Source organism: Hoplias malabaricus, chromosome 8 (genome assembly GCF_029633855.1).
Source record: "Hoplias malabaricus isolate fHopMal1 chromosome 8, fHopMal1.hap1, whole genome shotgun sequence".
Classification (NCBI taxonomy): domain Eukaryota; kingdom Metazoa; phylum Chordata; class Actinopteri; order Characiformes; family Erythrinidae; genus Hoplias; species Hoplias malabaricus.
In genome coordinates this window covers 37,103,574-37,119,599 of record NC_089807.1, presented here as the reverse complement: position 1 = coordinate 37,119,599, position 16,026 = coordinate 37,103,574, and the positions used below count along the sequence as shown (strand labels likewise).

Here is a 16,026-nt window from a genome sequence, read left to right as displayed (position 1 = left end):
TGACCAGTGGTTCAGTGAAGCTTTTTCTATAGCCACACACAACCTGGCCGTATATGGTGTTTACTACTTCCTATTTTCGCTTCTCATTTCGTTGAAAACCTTATAACTTCTTCTTTCATCTTGTGTGAGTATCTCTGGGTTCTTCCTGCTCTGTAGATTTAAAAAGACCCCTGCCCTAAACTTTGTACCCCTTTATGTGGTAAAGCAGTCTTATTTCATTCTCCCATTAATTTATTTATCTATTCACTCACTCACGTACCCATCCATTTATTCATCTAAAACCTGAGACCATATTCTCTTTATCAGAGTAAAGAAAGCCCATTCTGCTAAATACTAATCAAAGATTATTGTATCACATCGCACGTACGTAATTCCCCTCTTCTCCATCGTGTTCGAATGCAGCATTTTCTTGTCTCCGTCTGCGACCTCTGGCCCCACCCCTATCTTGGCCTGGAGAATCAGAGCCAAACGAGTCTGCGCCCCCCTTGTATTTTTCCTCGATCTGCCTGCCCTCCTCTTCCTCATCCTCCAGGTCACTCAGGTCTGTCTCAGACTCGTCAGAGTTCTCCTCCTCCAGGTAGCGGTAACCTTTGACCTGTGTGGGAGGAGAAGGTAGTAAGACAGGAAGCTGGGACAGTGAATGGAGGAACTCTTACCTAACGCTAGGAACGCTAGCCTGAGGAACAACAGCAAACATGCAGGAAAGCTCTAATGATGAAATACATTGACCTTCAAACAATTTGAGGAAATGCATTCAAAATTTACCTCAAGCATCAAAATAATTATTTGCTATGTAAAAATAGCTGGTCCCATACATTTAATTCAAGTCCTTTCTTCTATCCTGAAAACCTGAATATTATCTATCTGCCTTTGCCATAAGCAGAACCCGTTTTTAAACTGAGTAATGTGTATTTCTTTGGCTATTAACTGGCTTCTATTCTATGGCTCCTTCATGTGTTTTACTAGACATGCTCAATGTCCAAATGTTACTTCTTCAGTTAAGCGCTAAAGCTAGCAGTCCCACTAATTATTTTAATTATAATATGTCCCCAGAACCTACTCAAACTTTGTCCAGGTCTCCAGTAAATTCACACAAACTTGTTGATTGACTTTGAGAATTATTGCGAAATATACAAGTTAAAAAACGTTACTGTGTAGCTGAACGCTAAAGGCAGCCATTTTAGACAATGGTTGTTTACAAAGAAGACAATGACATCTATCTAACTGTGTTTATTAATAGGGTCAATCTCGTAGCTCCATTTTTAAACTAAAAAGCAAACTTCAGACCAATAACTACTTTTGATGTAATTGGAAAATTACACATTTTCACCAAGATATTCCTTTAAAGTCCTTTTTCTAAGCAATGCTCAAGAGAGAAGCTGTAACCGCACATGTTCCTCATGAAATGAAAGTGAGAAGAAACCACACAACACAAATAGCTCAGTGTTAAATAACAGGTGGCCCGCTGACTCACCTTGTGTCGTGGACGGGGAATCCGTGGCAACCTGAAAGGAATTTTCTTGGCTAAGCGGCGCTCCATCTGCCAATAACACAAGCTTGCAACTAACAGAGTGACCAACAGGATCGCAAGCTTGGCCTGAAGCGAGAGGAAACCAGCAGATAAAGAAACAGAAAAGAGAGACATACAGAGAAACGAATAATTAATAAATTGATCTATCAGTCCCCTTAAAATATGTTCAGTGTTTTTAAGCAACCTTGTATTGATTTCGGTTTACCCTCATAGGCAGCCCAGACCAAAGGTAGACGATAAAGATGGCGATGGCCTGCCACCAGTGGTAGATGGTGTAGACAAAGTCTAATCGCTCTTTGTCCTCATAGAACATTCCCAGCAGAGCTGTAGAAACACATACACATACTTACACCTGTGGAAGATAATTCCTGCCTTGTAGAGAAGGCTGTTGATTTTGGATCAAAACAATGATAGTCTGTCTTTTATTCAAATATTGATTGGATATCTCTTGATAATGACTCATATTATTGATTTACTCCAAAATGGTGAAATATTGTCATACATTTCAGAAGCTACATTTAAATACGTTAGTGTGTGTTACTCACTGCTCAGTCCAGTTTTGTTGAGAGCAGTTCCCATGCCCCAGAAGGCAGCCAGTATCAGTAGCTGAGGTAACTGAGAGGGATCTTTAGGGGTTGTCGACCAACACATGAGGATCACCAGGAGGATGAAGTGGACTGTCGTTCCTCCAAGGAGAATGACTTGCCTTGGCAAACGTTGCAGCAGCAGAGTCAAAGACAGGCACGAACACAAGGAGGATGAAAGTCCGTACACCATCACCAGTATCCACAGCCTCTCTAACCCCACTGCACACACTCCATACGACTGAGAGAGAGGGAGAGAGAGAAACTTTAAGCCTTAATATGTGTTTCACTTTAAGTATATTTCTAACAAATAACATGGAGGTGCTACAAAAATCATAATTTCGAGAGAAGTGATTTTCCAGGCACTCCCTAGTGACACAGAGTTGGCCCTATCAATTGAAGTAATCAAGGCTGATACCTCAGCTGTCTAAGGCTGGTAGTCCTACCGAGCATGACTGGCCTGGCTATCAAGGTGGATAGGATGACCCCTTTCCCAGGCACTGTGTGTTGTGACAGATTTGGGCAGTTTGCATTCTCCTCTACACTGTTCAGTGATGGCAAAGCAAGTGAATACAGTGTATGATTGGGGTAAATACACTCATTCATTCATTCATTATCTGTAACAACTTATCCAGTTCAGGGTCGTGGTGGAATCATCTGGAATCATTGGGCACAAGGCAGGAATACACCCTGGAGGGGGCGGCAGTCCTTCACAGGGCAACACAGACACACATTCACTCACACCTACGGACACTTTTGAGTCGCCAATTCACCTACCAACGTGTGTTTTTGGATTGTGGGAGGAAACCGGAGCACCCGGAGGAAACCCACGCAGACACAGGGAGAACACACCAACTCCTCACAGACAGTCACCCAAAGCGGGAATCGAACCCACAACCTCCAGGGCCCTGGAGCTGTGTGACTGCAACACTACCTTCTGCACCACCGTGCCGCCGGTAGATACACTAACAAGAGCAATTGACTAAAGTGTTTTGGAAGTTCTAATAGTTCTAATAGTCATTATTGTGCATTTATACAGATACACAGCTGATATAAATCAAACAGTACCAAACTCAAAAAGCATGGGTATGTGCGTTAACAGTGTGTCATTCAGTCTCCTATTTTTTATTTCTGTCATAGTATGGTTGGCAGAACTAAGATAAAACCAAGTGATAGACCACATCCTTTGTTTCTCATGCTCTCACAATAAAAGTACCCTGTAATCAGCACATACTATATTCGATGGTCTGAACAAAAACCTGTGATTATTTGTTGTGCTTTTGCTCACCAGTATGAATCCTTGGATGCCAAAGAGCACCTCAAAGCCAGAATAGATGAAGAAAGGGCAGAGCATGCGCAGGCGGTAATCACGCAGGTGTTTGAATGGCATCTGGAAGATGTTGCCCCAGCCAATGCTGCGCAGGTCAATCTCCTCCGTGGGCCGATATGCAGCGCCGCACACCGCTAAGAACTAGGAGAGAGACAAGAGATATAATCTTACTGTCACAAAGTGACTATGCTGTTGGGCTTCCCTATTCTCTGCCATGACATTTTCTAGAACTACCCAAAAAAAATAATTACTAAAATTTATGAGCAGCTCCCATCCCATTCCCAACCTGACATTCCACCCACACGCACTAACACTATTCAAATCAGCCCCTTCCGCACTTTTACCCTCACAGACTCTGCATATATTCATAAATTGTGAAATCAAACACCTCCACTTGCCCACTTGATCCAGCACCAGCTTTTATCTATAATAAAACCCTGGCTTTTTGTCCTCTCAAATATCTCCTACATGCTAAACCCTTCATGGACCTCTTGTCTTGGACCCTTCCCTCTGAAGCCTGCCATTATATCTCCAGTTCTCAGAAAACCTCCATTGATTCCACTGTGCTCTGTATTATGGCTTTTCCTCAAGCCTTATTGCGGTTCCACGGTCTGCTCTTATGTACAGTAACATACCTAATAGTGACTTGTATGATTGTTTTTCTGGCCTTAAGTCATGTTTTGTGAAACAACACCTTTTTCTGATAAATTTAAAAATCATTTAATCATAACACTCATTTTTCTTGTCCTCAGTCTCGTTCAGACATTTGCTATAGAGCTTAAACCTGGTCAAGATATTACTCATCATTCACATAACATCATTGTTTCTCATGGTGTTCCTCAGGGATTTGTTGTAAGGTCCCTTCTATTCATTAATCTACATTCTCACCCATGCGTCTATTTTGCCATGTTAATATCAGTGCTTAATCCTCAGATCCTTTCACGTTGTCTTAATAAAATAAGTGTTTACAGTATATTAAATATTTGATTTGTAACATTTATATGGTATCACAATCCCCCAAGCTGAACTTTTCTTATGTCACTGCTCCTCTCAGAAAGCTCAGCAGATATAGTCATACAATTCAGTTTACAATATATGACTACTTTCATTCCATAGCTAAAACAACATGTTTAAATTTATGTAACATGCCTTCATTTGTCCCTTCCTTAAATTTAAAGGAACACCTGGTAAGATTTGTTATATTTGCTCCTGGTTCCCCCCTACAGTTTCAGAATGGAATTCACTTTTACAGCACTTTTCTTATATGAAGGGTGAGTGTGGCTGATGTCCTACCCTCCTCCAAAAGTTACATAGTGTCGTTTTTAAAGTGCTGTGCCTAGAGTAGCAATGACAGAGGCTCTGTCCTCCCTATTACAGGTCAATGGAGCATCACAATGACTTTGAAGTTGTAATTCTAAGATAAAAAATTTACCTAGTGTTCCTTTGAATAATAAACTAAAATAAATAAAACTCTCATTGTATTTACTGTGACAGCAAAACCAGCCTCAGGCAACATGCAGCCTTAACTGAGATTAAGAAGGCAGTCCACAGAGGGCAATCACGCCTACTGCTATTGGTTCTGACTCTACAACACCGCCTCCACTTAATAATACCACTTTGTTAACAAAGCAAGATTTGTGGGGAGTGATGTCAGAGAACTTGGAGCACAAATAAAGGCAGCAGTTGCAGACACTGGAGCCCTCTATAGGCTGATAAGTGTGTACACAGTCTAATGTCTAAGAATGGAATGAGGAAACACAAAGTGTATACTGATGGAAATTGTTATTCTTATTCTTTATTACTATAACCTTAATCTAAAGCCTGATCTCACCAGTGGTTTTAAGGCCTCTGAGCATTACTGTAAACCTGCCTATGGAGATAATGTCTTACTATGATCATGGAGATGAAGGCAGCTGCCATCAGAGCACTCTCTACTTCAATCAGGAGTGTGGAAGGAGGCAAATTTTGCAGGACCGTCTTGTTGAAACCTTCAATTATATTCTTTCCACTCGCACCTAAGCAAGTCCAGACAGAGAGAAGATGAAGAATATGAATGACTATGAAGTATTGCCATTGTAATTGCTAAATAATTGTCATTGCTCTTTCACTTGGACATATAAACCTGTTTGTACTACATGCCCGAACAACCAACACCGACTGTAATAGGAAACCACAGCCCTCAGAGCAGTGAACCAAGGCAAGGATTTAACCCACAACCCCATGACACTGGAGCTGTGGGGCAGCAACACTAACTGCAGCATGACGTTGGCACCCTACAAATAAATATGCGAAAACCTTTCCAAACCCCTTATTGTGCTGTTGTCATTAGCTAACTTCATTTTCCTTTTTTTCCTTATTTCCTTTTTAAATTTCCTAGCCCTAGCTAAGTGCATTATATCATATATATTCTACTTACGAACATTCAGACAAAATTTTCATTGCTAGCTTAAGTCACTGGTGACTTCTGCACAAAACTGCATTAATATCTCTCACACATCGACAAAACTGGAGCATTAAAACTCATTGTAAAGTCAGAAAGAGGAAATAAGTGAGTGAAATTTACCACATTGTTTGACATGGAACAGAGTGTGATGGAAGTCACTGAGGTATCCTTTGAGGAAGAGGATCATGGGAAATTCAGCAAATACAAAACACAGCTGCAAAGACATGTATAGAGAGACAAACACGTTTATATCGTCATGCACATACAGAAAATCAGAAAACGAGTTTCAAATTGCTGCTAATTCATTCAATAATGCATTTGTCTGTAGCTCCGTTAATGATTGTAAAATAGTGTAAATTATAAAAACCAATATCAATGACATCTTAAAATGTTTCATTATTAAGACGTTTTGAAAAACTGGTGGGGTTTCACTTAATATGCCTTCATATATACATATATACAAGCTTCCTCTTTAAAGATAGGTGTGTGTTTGTTTCACACTGTTGGATAACAATATAGCCAGTTCGTATTCAGTTTCTATCAACAACAACAGCTGTGATGAATAATTGGGGTCAGTTTTAAAAGATTGTGAGGATACAATAATGTAATAGTTTTGACAGGCCTTCAGTGCATATTGAGATATCAATATGTGAAGTTAAAACCACAATACTGGCATTTTTCCACATTAAGCAGCCACATTAAGTTCTTTTAAAAGCATAAACACACACACACTTAAAAGTTGCTGGCCATCTGCACTCACATGGAAGACAATATAGAAGACTGATTGGAAAATAATAACATATTGATGGCAGGCCCCCTTTGGCACTCTTTTCTGCTCCTGTACATGCTCTTCTTTGTAGTTCACATATTCATAATACTGCTGCGCCATCCTAAAGCACACACATATTACAAACACACACACACACAAAACGAGAGTGATATTACATAACCATTGACTATGGCCCCTGGAGGGTCTAAGGAAGAAACAAATGAGGCCATGGAAAATCCCCAATTTTTTTTTGTCAGAATATTAAATCTGCTCAAGCAAAGGGTTTCGAGCAGAGGCGATTGCTCTAAGACTGCAAGGGAAGCTCAGCTTCCCCTAAAATGTCAAAAAATAAGTGATCAAATATATACTGTTGTGTGTACATGTCAGTGAATAAATATGCACTACAACGCACTCAACTTTTGTTCAGAATCAGCTTCTTATCACTGGTAAAGACGCGGCTTTCCTCTCAATCATTCCCTTCACAGTGCTTTAAACAGTGCGGACGTTCAATTGCAAAGCAGCGAAGTGCAGCGAAACGAGACGAGTGATTGGATAAATGCTGGGCTTTGTCCCGCCCATCGGACGCTCAGCGTCTCTGGGGGTCTATGGGGCAGTGGGCTGGCCTCGGCTGGCCCGGATGCTCAGCTTCTGCATGATGATTGGATGATCTGTCTGAGGCTGAATCCCTTTTTGATTGACAGCGAAATGAGCGAATCAGCGACCCTTTGGTGTAAAGATCCGTGGGAGCATTACATTTTCATTCTGTTCTGAGTTGAACCAGACTTTCTTAAACCTCTTAGCGGCATTTTCTTTGTTAAAAATGACTAGCGACAAATCGAGCTTCTATTTCTGGTGAGTTTTTTTTGTAGCTGCTTGTGTTTGGAGACTGACTTCTATCACTCTTTCTGACTTCTATCGCAGTTTCTGTCCAGCGGGTGCTGCTGAGCCCCTCCACCGTCACAAAGCACTCACAGGCGGACACACTTCACATGGGCCAAGGCCGTTTAAGCAGCCTAGCTCTGCTGGCCATTGAGAGGACACTAGTCAAGTCCCTGGAAAAGACGCCTTGTTGGTACGACAGGGTCACAGATCATTTTCTTGAAAAGGAACGGAGGGTAGAATTTACGTAAAAATAAACTGACATATTTTATGATGTAGGCCGAAATTTGAGTTTGAGTATTCCGCAGACTTATTATACATAGCAGCCTACGTACTACAAAACAATCCGACATAAATAATCACTTAATAGACAGAAGATAATAAACTTCTTCACTGGACAATTTCACACACTCACCCAGTCACTTTAATACTCACACCTGTGGAAAGTTTCACACAACCAGTCCACCAGCTAACATGTGCTTTTGGTTTGTGGAAGGAAATCAGAGCACCTGGAGGTAGCCCACACAGACACATGGGAGAAAGCACTAAACTCTTCACAGACACAGACTCAAAGCTAGCGTAAAATCCATTAACCTTAAGACCCTGGAGCTCTGTGGCAGCAACACTCCCTTCAGCACCACCATCTGCCTTAATACAGAACTTGCACTGTAACAAGTTCATGTAAATCAGTGTTGGAGAAGCTCTAAATTGGTCAATGCCTGGAGCCTAATGCCAAGTACTCAATAACCCAATAGCACACCTATTCCAGTTCATCAAGGTCCACCAATCCACCAAATACTCAAGCAGGGTGTGTTAGGTCAGTGTTGGAACTGAGATAAATACATGTGCTGTGCATGACCCACAAAAGAACATCTCTTTGATTTGATATATTTTTCTGAATTGTTCTTTTATAAGCCTACCCTCCTCCACAAGTTACATAGTGCAATTTCTGCAGTGCTGAGCCCTGAGTTGCAACGGCAGAGGCTCTGTTCTCCCTATTACAGCTCAGTGAACCATCCCAATGATACTGAGGCTGTAATTTGAAGGCAAAACAAATTACACATTGCACTGAAGCTTCAAGGCTAATGTAGTTAACATGTAATGCTTGTTCCAACAGCCTTTTAGCTCAGACATAATAGTTCACCAATTAGCTGCTAGCTGCATGCCCAAATCATCAAATGCATGCCTCCAACCACATTTTACTACGTGTGGGGTAAAGGGAAATAAAACTTTATTGACCAATTCATACTATTTCCCCTGTAATGAACCTCTAGTTACTTCACCTTGTAATGTAGTTCCCCAGTGAGGCCCACAACGGAACTATAGCAACTCCAATGGCCACCGCAGACGGCACCAAGGTGTAATACCGCTCCCAGTAATTGGTCGAGACAAACAGAGCATAGATCCCAGAGGCAAGGAACATCATCCATTTTGTGCCCAAAAACCTGAGGGAGGGAGAGATAGAGATACAAACAAATGAATATACGAATGAATAAATGAATAAATAAAACAGAGGCAGTGAGGAATATTAACAGAAAACAGAGTGAAAAAAGAGAGAAATAAAGAGAAATAGCAGACAGAGAGGACAAGAAAAAGAGAGAGAGACAGAGAAAGAGAGGAAAAAAAAGACATAAGGGATACAAAGAAAGAAAGACAGAAGGAAGAAGAAGTGAGAGAAATAGAGAGTAAATATTTTCATTTTATTTTTTTATCTCTATTAATGAATGCATTGCTTTTGAATCTGGAAGAATGAGAGCGCGGGTGCAGAGGTGTAAATGACAGAAAGAAAGCAAGTGGGAGAAAACAAGGATGAAGGTTAAGCAGATGACAACAAATTTAACTGACATCATTATCTCTACAGCCATTATCCAAATTTCTGAATGACCATTTTACATTGGAGTTGAACTACCTTGAACGTTTTCTACCATGCTAATTAGGCCTTGTGTTCCATCTACAAAAACCTAAACGACTTTTTAAAGAGCACGTAAGACACATTAAAATATTCACATAATGAATATTCAATAAGTCAAAGGCGATAATGTGATTAAAGCGGCACAGTCTCGTTATCACAATCCCAACTACAGCAGGAGGTGAGAGCAAGAAGATGAGAAGAAGCATATTAAAAATGACTGGGGAACAGATGCAGGCGGAAGGAAGGGGAAACAGGGGAAACACACTAAATGAGTGAGCAAATGATCATGTATTATTTTTATATGATTTAATCTTCTGATTACATTTTTATTTCACATTGGAAGCACCAGCTACACTTTACACAGTGTAATATGTGGATGTTCATGGTTCAACCAACACAGAGAGGCCAGAATGGCTTGGAATACAATTCCTTATTAAAGTACAGAATTACACAAATGTATAGCCATTATACCTAGCTTTTTCATTTCTCTCCATTAAGGGGGAAAAAGCAGAACAGAAAATAACATAGAAAGTTCCACAACTAAAATTTCAAAAACTACCCAATCCAAAAATAAAAAAAATGCTGACACGTTGTACAATAAAATAAAAGCATGAATCTGTGATTTGTTCATTCTCTTTAACCTTTGTATAACATTGTACCGATTCCCCTTGTTTTCGCTGAGTAGACTTTGTTTTGTTAATATAAATACAGTGGAACCTCTACTAACGAACGCCTATACTAACAAACTTTACGAACCGGGCATTTTGAATATTTTTTGCCTCCACCAATGAACCATGACTCTAGAAACGTACCCGAGCGTCCACCGAGCCGGCGGCTGGAAATGTCCACTGACCCCAGTCGGCGAGTCTCCCAGCGCGCCCAGACTTGAGTGAGCTTTTAAGATTAGCAAATTGTAGCTTTAGCAATTTAGCATTAGTGTAAATAGCAGACATCGAAATTCATGCTAAGTTAAGCCGTATCTACACTTCGTCTCCCCACATTCACCGCCTACTCTCCGTTATTCCACCCACCCCCCACCTCCCGTCATACAGCCAGTGCCTGTGTTACTCCTCCAGCCAGTCGTCACGTCTTCGATGTGTAACCACTTAAAACTTTATTTTTATTTGGAATAATTAATTGCTTTTCCATTATTTTAAATGGGGAATATTGACTCAAGAAACGAACTTTTCCACTTACGAACTGGGTCACGGAACGGATCAAGTTCGTAAATAGAGGTTCCACTGTATTTAATTTTTGATGCTTTCAACACTTACCAAAAATGAACATTCATGTCTCCTTGAATTATGATATGACCTGTTATGATAAGCAGTAAACTTATAAAAGGAACATTCACCAAAACCTCAGTCTTTGCACACTTTGGGTCTAAGTCATGAGAGAATTGGTGAATTTCTCAAACACAACATTTTTCAGTTGAGTAAAAAGAATTCAGGCCTTTTTCATCTACTGTATTTAATACAGTGAAACGATTCAGGAAATCTGGAGAGACACCAGTCCATGTAGGCTAAGGATGGACACCAATACCTTTGAGCCCTCAGATGGCACTGCATAAGCACCTGTCATGCTACAGTCATAAATAGGGAGTACTTCACAAAACTATTATCTCTCATGAAATACAACATATAGCCCTATATCAATTCTAGGCAGAACTGCTAATGAGTCCCCTGAGCCCAAGCTCATCTCATATGATCCAATGTGCTAATGACAAAAGAGACCATTCAGACTGTTATCAGCGATAGGTGCAAAAATCAACATCTCTCACGGTATGGGGGACGCATCAGTGACCACGGTATGTGTGAATTGCGTATGTGAGATGTTTTCCGCTAATTTAGAGCTGAAAACTGTGTTTTTAGAGGGATATATGTCAACATTAGGATGACGTTTTGTTGTCATCTCACTACTGAGTTGCCATCTTACAGTGGAAGCATCAACAGAAAGAGCTGTAGAGGATTTTGATGTTCTAATCTCTCTCATATAGACATCTATAAGACGGCTCAAATGTTGGGTCTGTATGTTTAACAGAGTGGATTGCTGGGTCTCGTCCACTCATACCACACTAAAACGCCACCACCACGTCAGTGTCACTGAAATGACACTCGCATATACTCCCACACACAGATATGGCAAAACTACTCATAAACTAAACTAACCCACAGAAAAAAAACATTAAAATGACATCACAGTGTGAGTGTGTGCTATTTCAGGACAGATTTTTTTACAGGCCTGGATTAAAATAGCTTTTCATCTCTGAAATGCCTCTTTACCCATTCTTGACGTTCACGCCTTATATGTGGAATCTGATTGTCGGTACCTCTAACACATATTACACATCCATGGAGGGAGAAAGTGAGAATAGTACCTGATGAGGACAGGTGTATAGAGGAGGCCTACTATAGGAGTGACATTGATTCCCATCAGCATCTTATTGTCAATGTCTGTCAGCCCCAGGCTGCCGTACTTCACTTCTCTGTAGGTTTCATCATAGTGCAGAATCAACTGCATCTGCAGAAGACCTACAGAACACAACGCATATGAACACACAGTGCAAGGCCATGAAAATACTGTGGGCTTTATATTTATATTCATTCATTCATTCATTCATTATCTGTAAGCACTTATCCAGTTCAGGGTCGCGGTGGGTCCAGAGCCTACCTGGAATCATTGGGCGCAAGGTGGGAATACACCCTGGAGGGGGCGCCCTCACTTTCATTTGATGCCTGTATTAAAAGTTAAACAGTGTCCCTCGCTCCAGGTTATGCCTTTAGTGCCCATCAGTCTCCTCTTTAAGAATCAGTTAGAGACATAACTTTTTTCAGTTGGCCATTCTCTTATAGACATGTGGCTTCACTGTGGTTTTATATTTTTTATTAATTATGGTTTTAATTTAAATCTTTATATCTTTTAAATGCTTTCTCACAATTATTTTTATGTTTATAGGTCAGACATAAATGTTAACAATAGAACGGAGGGTGGTGTTTTGTTAAAATCTAAATGAGAAAGATATACCTTTATTTTTCTATTCATTTATTATATAAATGACTTTATTAATCGTAAAACATGACCCATGACCTGTCATGTAAAATCTATATATGTTTACGGTCCAGTATCTAAATAAGTGAAAGAGAAAAAGAAAGACACACCCAGGTATACACTGTAGACGATCATGCCCCCAAAGCTTGCCCCCAACACATTCTTTACCACGCCAAGTCTCTTCCTCCTATAATACTTTCTCTCTTCCTCTTCCTCATCGTAGTCTGGATGTGGCCCCAGAAACTCCTCAACCTGCCATAGAACAAGAGAACTTTGGGTGATGTAGAAAAGGATCAATTCAACTGAATGGCATAGAGCAGGGTGCCATTTTTTGTGTGTGTGTGTGTGTGTGTGATTCAAATGAACATTAAAAGATGTATTTCATAAAATATCATTGCCTAACTAATATACTTTCAAAATAAAGTCTAAATATAAATATTAATATGCAGTATAAAAATACATTTGGGAGGAAATGGGTTTACAGTAACTTTCAGGCAAAATCCAAAGTCCTCATGTCGAAAGAATACAAGGAATGTTTGTTTTCTGGAAAAACCTACTGTGGAGTGTACTTTATTAAAGGTTAATAATCATTAACTACACCTGAGGTAATGTAAGCCATTACAACACACCAGGATTTAAGATAAGCACAGGATGAAAACATAGCAGAGTTGGACAAACTCACATTCCAGGGTAAAGAAATGTATAAATAAACATAACGAAATGAAACACATGATAAGATAAGGGGGGGGGTTGTATGCTTAACTGGACCTATGTGTGCTATTAGGTCCTTTACACCTTTATTTGCAACACAAAACATGGGGATTTCTTTTTTAATTCACACGAGAACTTACATTTACGTTTCGGCATAGCTGCTCGAGATGAGGGTAGGTACATTAGTTTTGCCTGACGTAAACAAGGACTACTGACGTGCAGACTGACCAATTAAATGTTTACAGAGAAGGTTATCGACCAATAACGGTAGCTCCACAGTCAGACCGTCCAATCAGACGATTTTAGGCTACTGCACCACGCCCCCTTCTCACTCAAGCGAACCAATCGGAGTAGGGGAGGGCGGGACTAGTTTGTGAACGAAACGCTTCTCGAAGTTCTATGTAAGCTCTAGAAAAACAAAATCCCGGACGTTTGTGAAATTCCGCCCGGACATTTTTTTTAAGTCAAAAAAAGAGGACATGTCCGGGTAAAAGAGGACGTCTGGTCACCCTATTTAAACTACATTAAAACATTTAATTTTACTTTAAGGTGTTATAAGATTAAAGTAAGCAACATTAAGAATTAAATGCTTCCTGGCATTTTGGAACAAATGGCACAGACGAAACTACGTCTACATATGCGCAACAACATAAGGGGCCTTCGTTGCCTCATTTTGTGTTTCTCTGCTGAAGACAAGTTGGAACAACAGGCAGGACAGTCCAGCACATGCAGTCTGTTCTGCCTCATATTTCGTTTTGAAGGCAATGAGTCTCCATTTTATTTATGCTTTAAAAATGATTTATATCATTTCAGAACTCCATTCATTTACATGAATGCATATGTTAGAGAGTACTACAAAATATACGACACGCCTCTCTGTTCAGTTTACAGCTCACCTGTCCCTGTATGTTCCCCTCAGGTCCAGCAGGCTGCAGTACCTCCGCTCCGCCAGCAGGGACATCAAGCAGCTCCGCCTCGCTGTAAACATTCTCGTCCGCTATCACTGCTGCCATCTGCCGGCCACCAACACAACACAACATATAGTCAATATTCCTATATAGGACTACAGTTTAATACAATTCCATAACAACCTGGGTTTATTATTACAATTATCAAATTGTATTAAAAACTGTAGTCCTACATAGGAATATAGACTATAAGCCAATAAGCTCTGTTTAACAGAGCAGAACACAGCGAAAAATGAAATAAATCCAATGCTGAGCGTTGGTTAGACAGTTATAAAGCCCTGGGATATGGTGCAGTGGAACTGTGTTCTCTGGAGTGCTGACCATTCTTTAGCCTACATTTGGGATCATTTAGAGTTTGTGAACCTATAATAAATCCACCACCAATCGAGAAGCATGCTCTAGAGGCTCCAACATCTAGTCTAAATCCTTTCCAAAAGTGTTGAGGCTGTTACTGCAGCAAAGGAGAACAAAATCTTAATCGGATTGGAAATCGGACGGATGGGAAAGTTTGGATGCTCCTGGTAGAACTGTTGAGTTTCTACCTAATAATCTTAGATAACACACATCTGCACAATTTTCATTGCACTGTAGCTGCTTATTTTCAACGCATTGTGGGAAAATACAACATAAAATGTGTCCTGTGCAAAAAGTTTGACACATTTTCCCACTGTTGTAACAGAAAATAAAGTCTATCATATGTTCCTCGTCCATTTTAAACTTTAACATTTCACACTGGCCCTTTAAAACGCGGGTGTAGCCTCCTGTATAAACATTAAAACCACACACGTAAACTCACCTGGACGAATAAACCGAGACGTTACAGGAGTTCACAGGAGTATCCGGCTGAGGAGAGAAGTACAGCTGTTCATGCTGAAGTGAACACCTCCTGATCAAAACTCGGACAGAATTAAATACAGCAGGAGGAAGCGAAAGTGCCTCTCTTTCACTTCCCTCTTCTTTTCTCTTATGTTAAAGCGACAGTGTTCATTTTCAGCGAGCAATTAAAGCCAGAACAAATACATATCAAATCCACACCCTTCACAACAAAGGTGAATAACGCCTGGGATACTATTAGAATTTTCCATCAAAAACTACCTCAATAGAAGTTAAAATAAATCATAATTTAAAAATCCTATACTTCTTATAAATTTATGAGATAATATCTCTAATGAGAGAATGAAAAAAATAGTGTATAGTGAAATCCTACTTTGGGAAGTCCATGGTTATTTCAGCAAGACAATGGCTGTAGCCTAGAGTATGGCTAGACACAGAGCATGCACGTGCTAAACTATCCTTTCTGCATCATTAACAGGAGAATCAGGTAAAGGCAACCAGACCTGTAAGCAGCTGAATTACCAGATTATATAATATAAATATATAGATATACACATATGTCCAATTACAAAACAATTAGTATCCTCAGTTCCCAACGATAGGGCGCAGCAGGTAGTGTCGCAGTCACATAGCTCCAGGGACCTGGAGGTTGTGGGTTCGATTCCCGCTCCGGGTGACTGTATGTGAAGAGTTGGTGTGTTCTCCCTGTGTCTGTGTGGGTTTCCTCCGGGTGCTCCCGTTTCCACCCACAGTCCAAAATCACACGTTGGTAGGTGGATTGGCGACTCGAAAGAGTCCGTAGGTGTAAGTGAATATGTGTGTCTGTGTTACCCTGTGAAGGACTGGTGCCCCCCTCCAGGATGTATTCCTACCTTGCTCCCAATGATTCCAAGTAGGCTCTGTACCGCGCCCCTGAACTGGATAAGCACTTACAGATAATGAATGAATGAATTCCCAATGATTTTAAAGTGTTCAATTATAAAGTGTTAAAGCTGGTGTAACACAGTGGTAAAATGC

At 40.4% G+C, this 16,026-nt stretch overlaps 1 protein-coding gene across 1 annotated transcript; it reads right to left on the bottom strand.

Annotated features, from left to right (window-relative positions):
• Nucleotides 1–224: 224 nt before the first annotated feature.
• unc93b1 (unc-93 homolog B1, TLR signaling regulator) lies at nt 225–15,108 on the bottom strand. Its single transcript, XM_066679394.1, has 13 exons — nt 14,972–15,108; nt 14,104–14,220; nt 12,607–12,748; nt 11,826–11,979; nt 8,820–8,981; nt 6,649–6,778; nt 6,009–6,102; nt 5,336–5,460; nt 3,404–3,586; nt 2,077–2,356; nt 1,737–1,855; nt 1,475–1,597; nt 225–595 (listed from the first exon to the last, which is right to left on the bottom strand). The coding sequence occupies exons 2-13, from the start codon at nt 14,218–14,220 to the stop codon at nt 353–355; spliced, it is 1,872 nt and encodes a 623-aa protein (XP_066535491.1). The 5' UTR covers nt 14,972–15,108; the 3' UTR covers nt 225–352.
• Nucleotides 15,109–16,026: the final 918 nt, after the last annotated feature.

Excerpts from the sequence above, each read along its gene's own strand:
- unc93b1 (XM_066679394.1), bottom strand. The coding sequence starts at position 14,220 with ATGGCAGCAGTGATAGCGGACGAGAATGTTTACAGCGAGGCGGAGCTG. Across the intron at positions 11,980-12,606 it reads CGTCTACAGTGTATACCTGG|GTCTTCTGCAGATGCAGTTG; the intron begins GTGTGTCTTTCT and ends TGTGTTCTGTAG. Across the intron at positions 1,598-1,736 it reads GGTCTGGGCTGCCTATGAGG|GCCAAGCTTGCGATCCTGTT; the intron begins GTAAACCGAAAT and ends CTCTCGCTTCAG.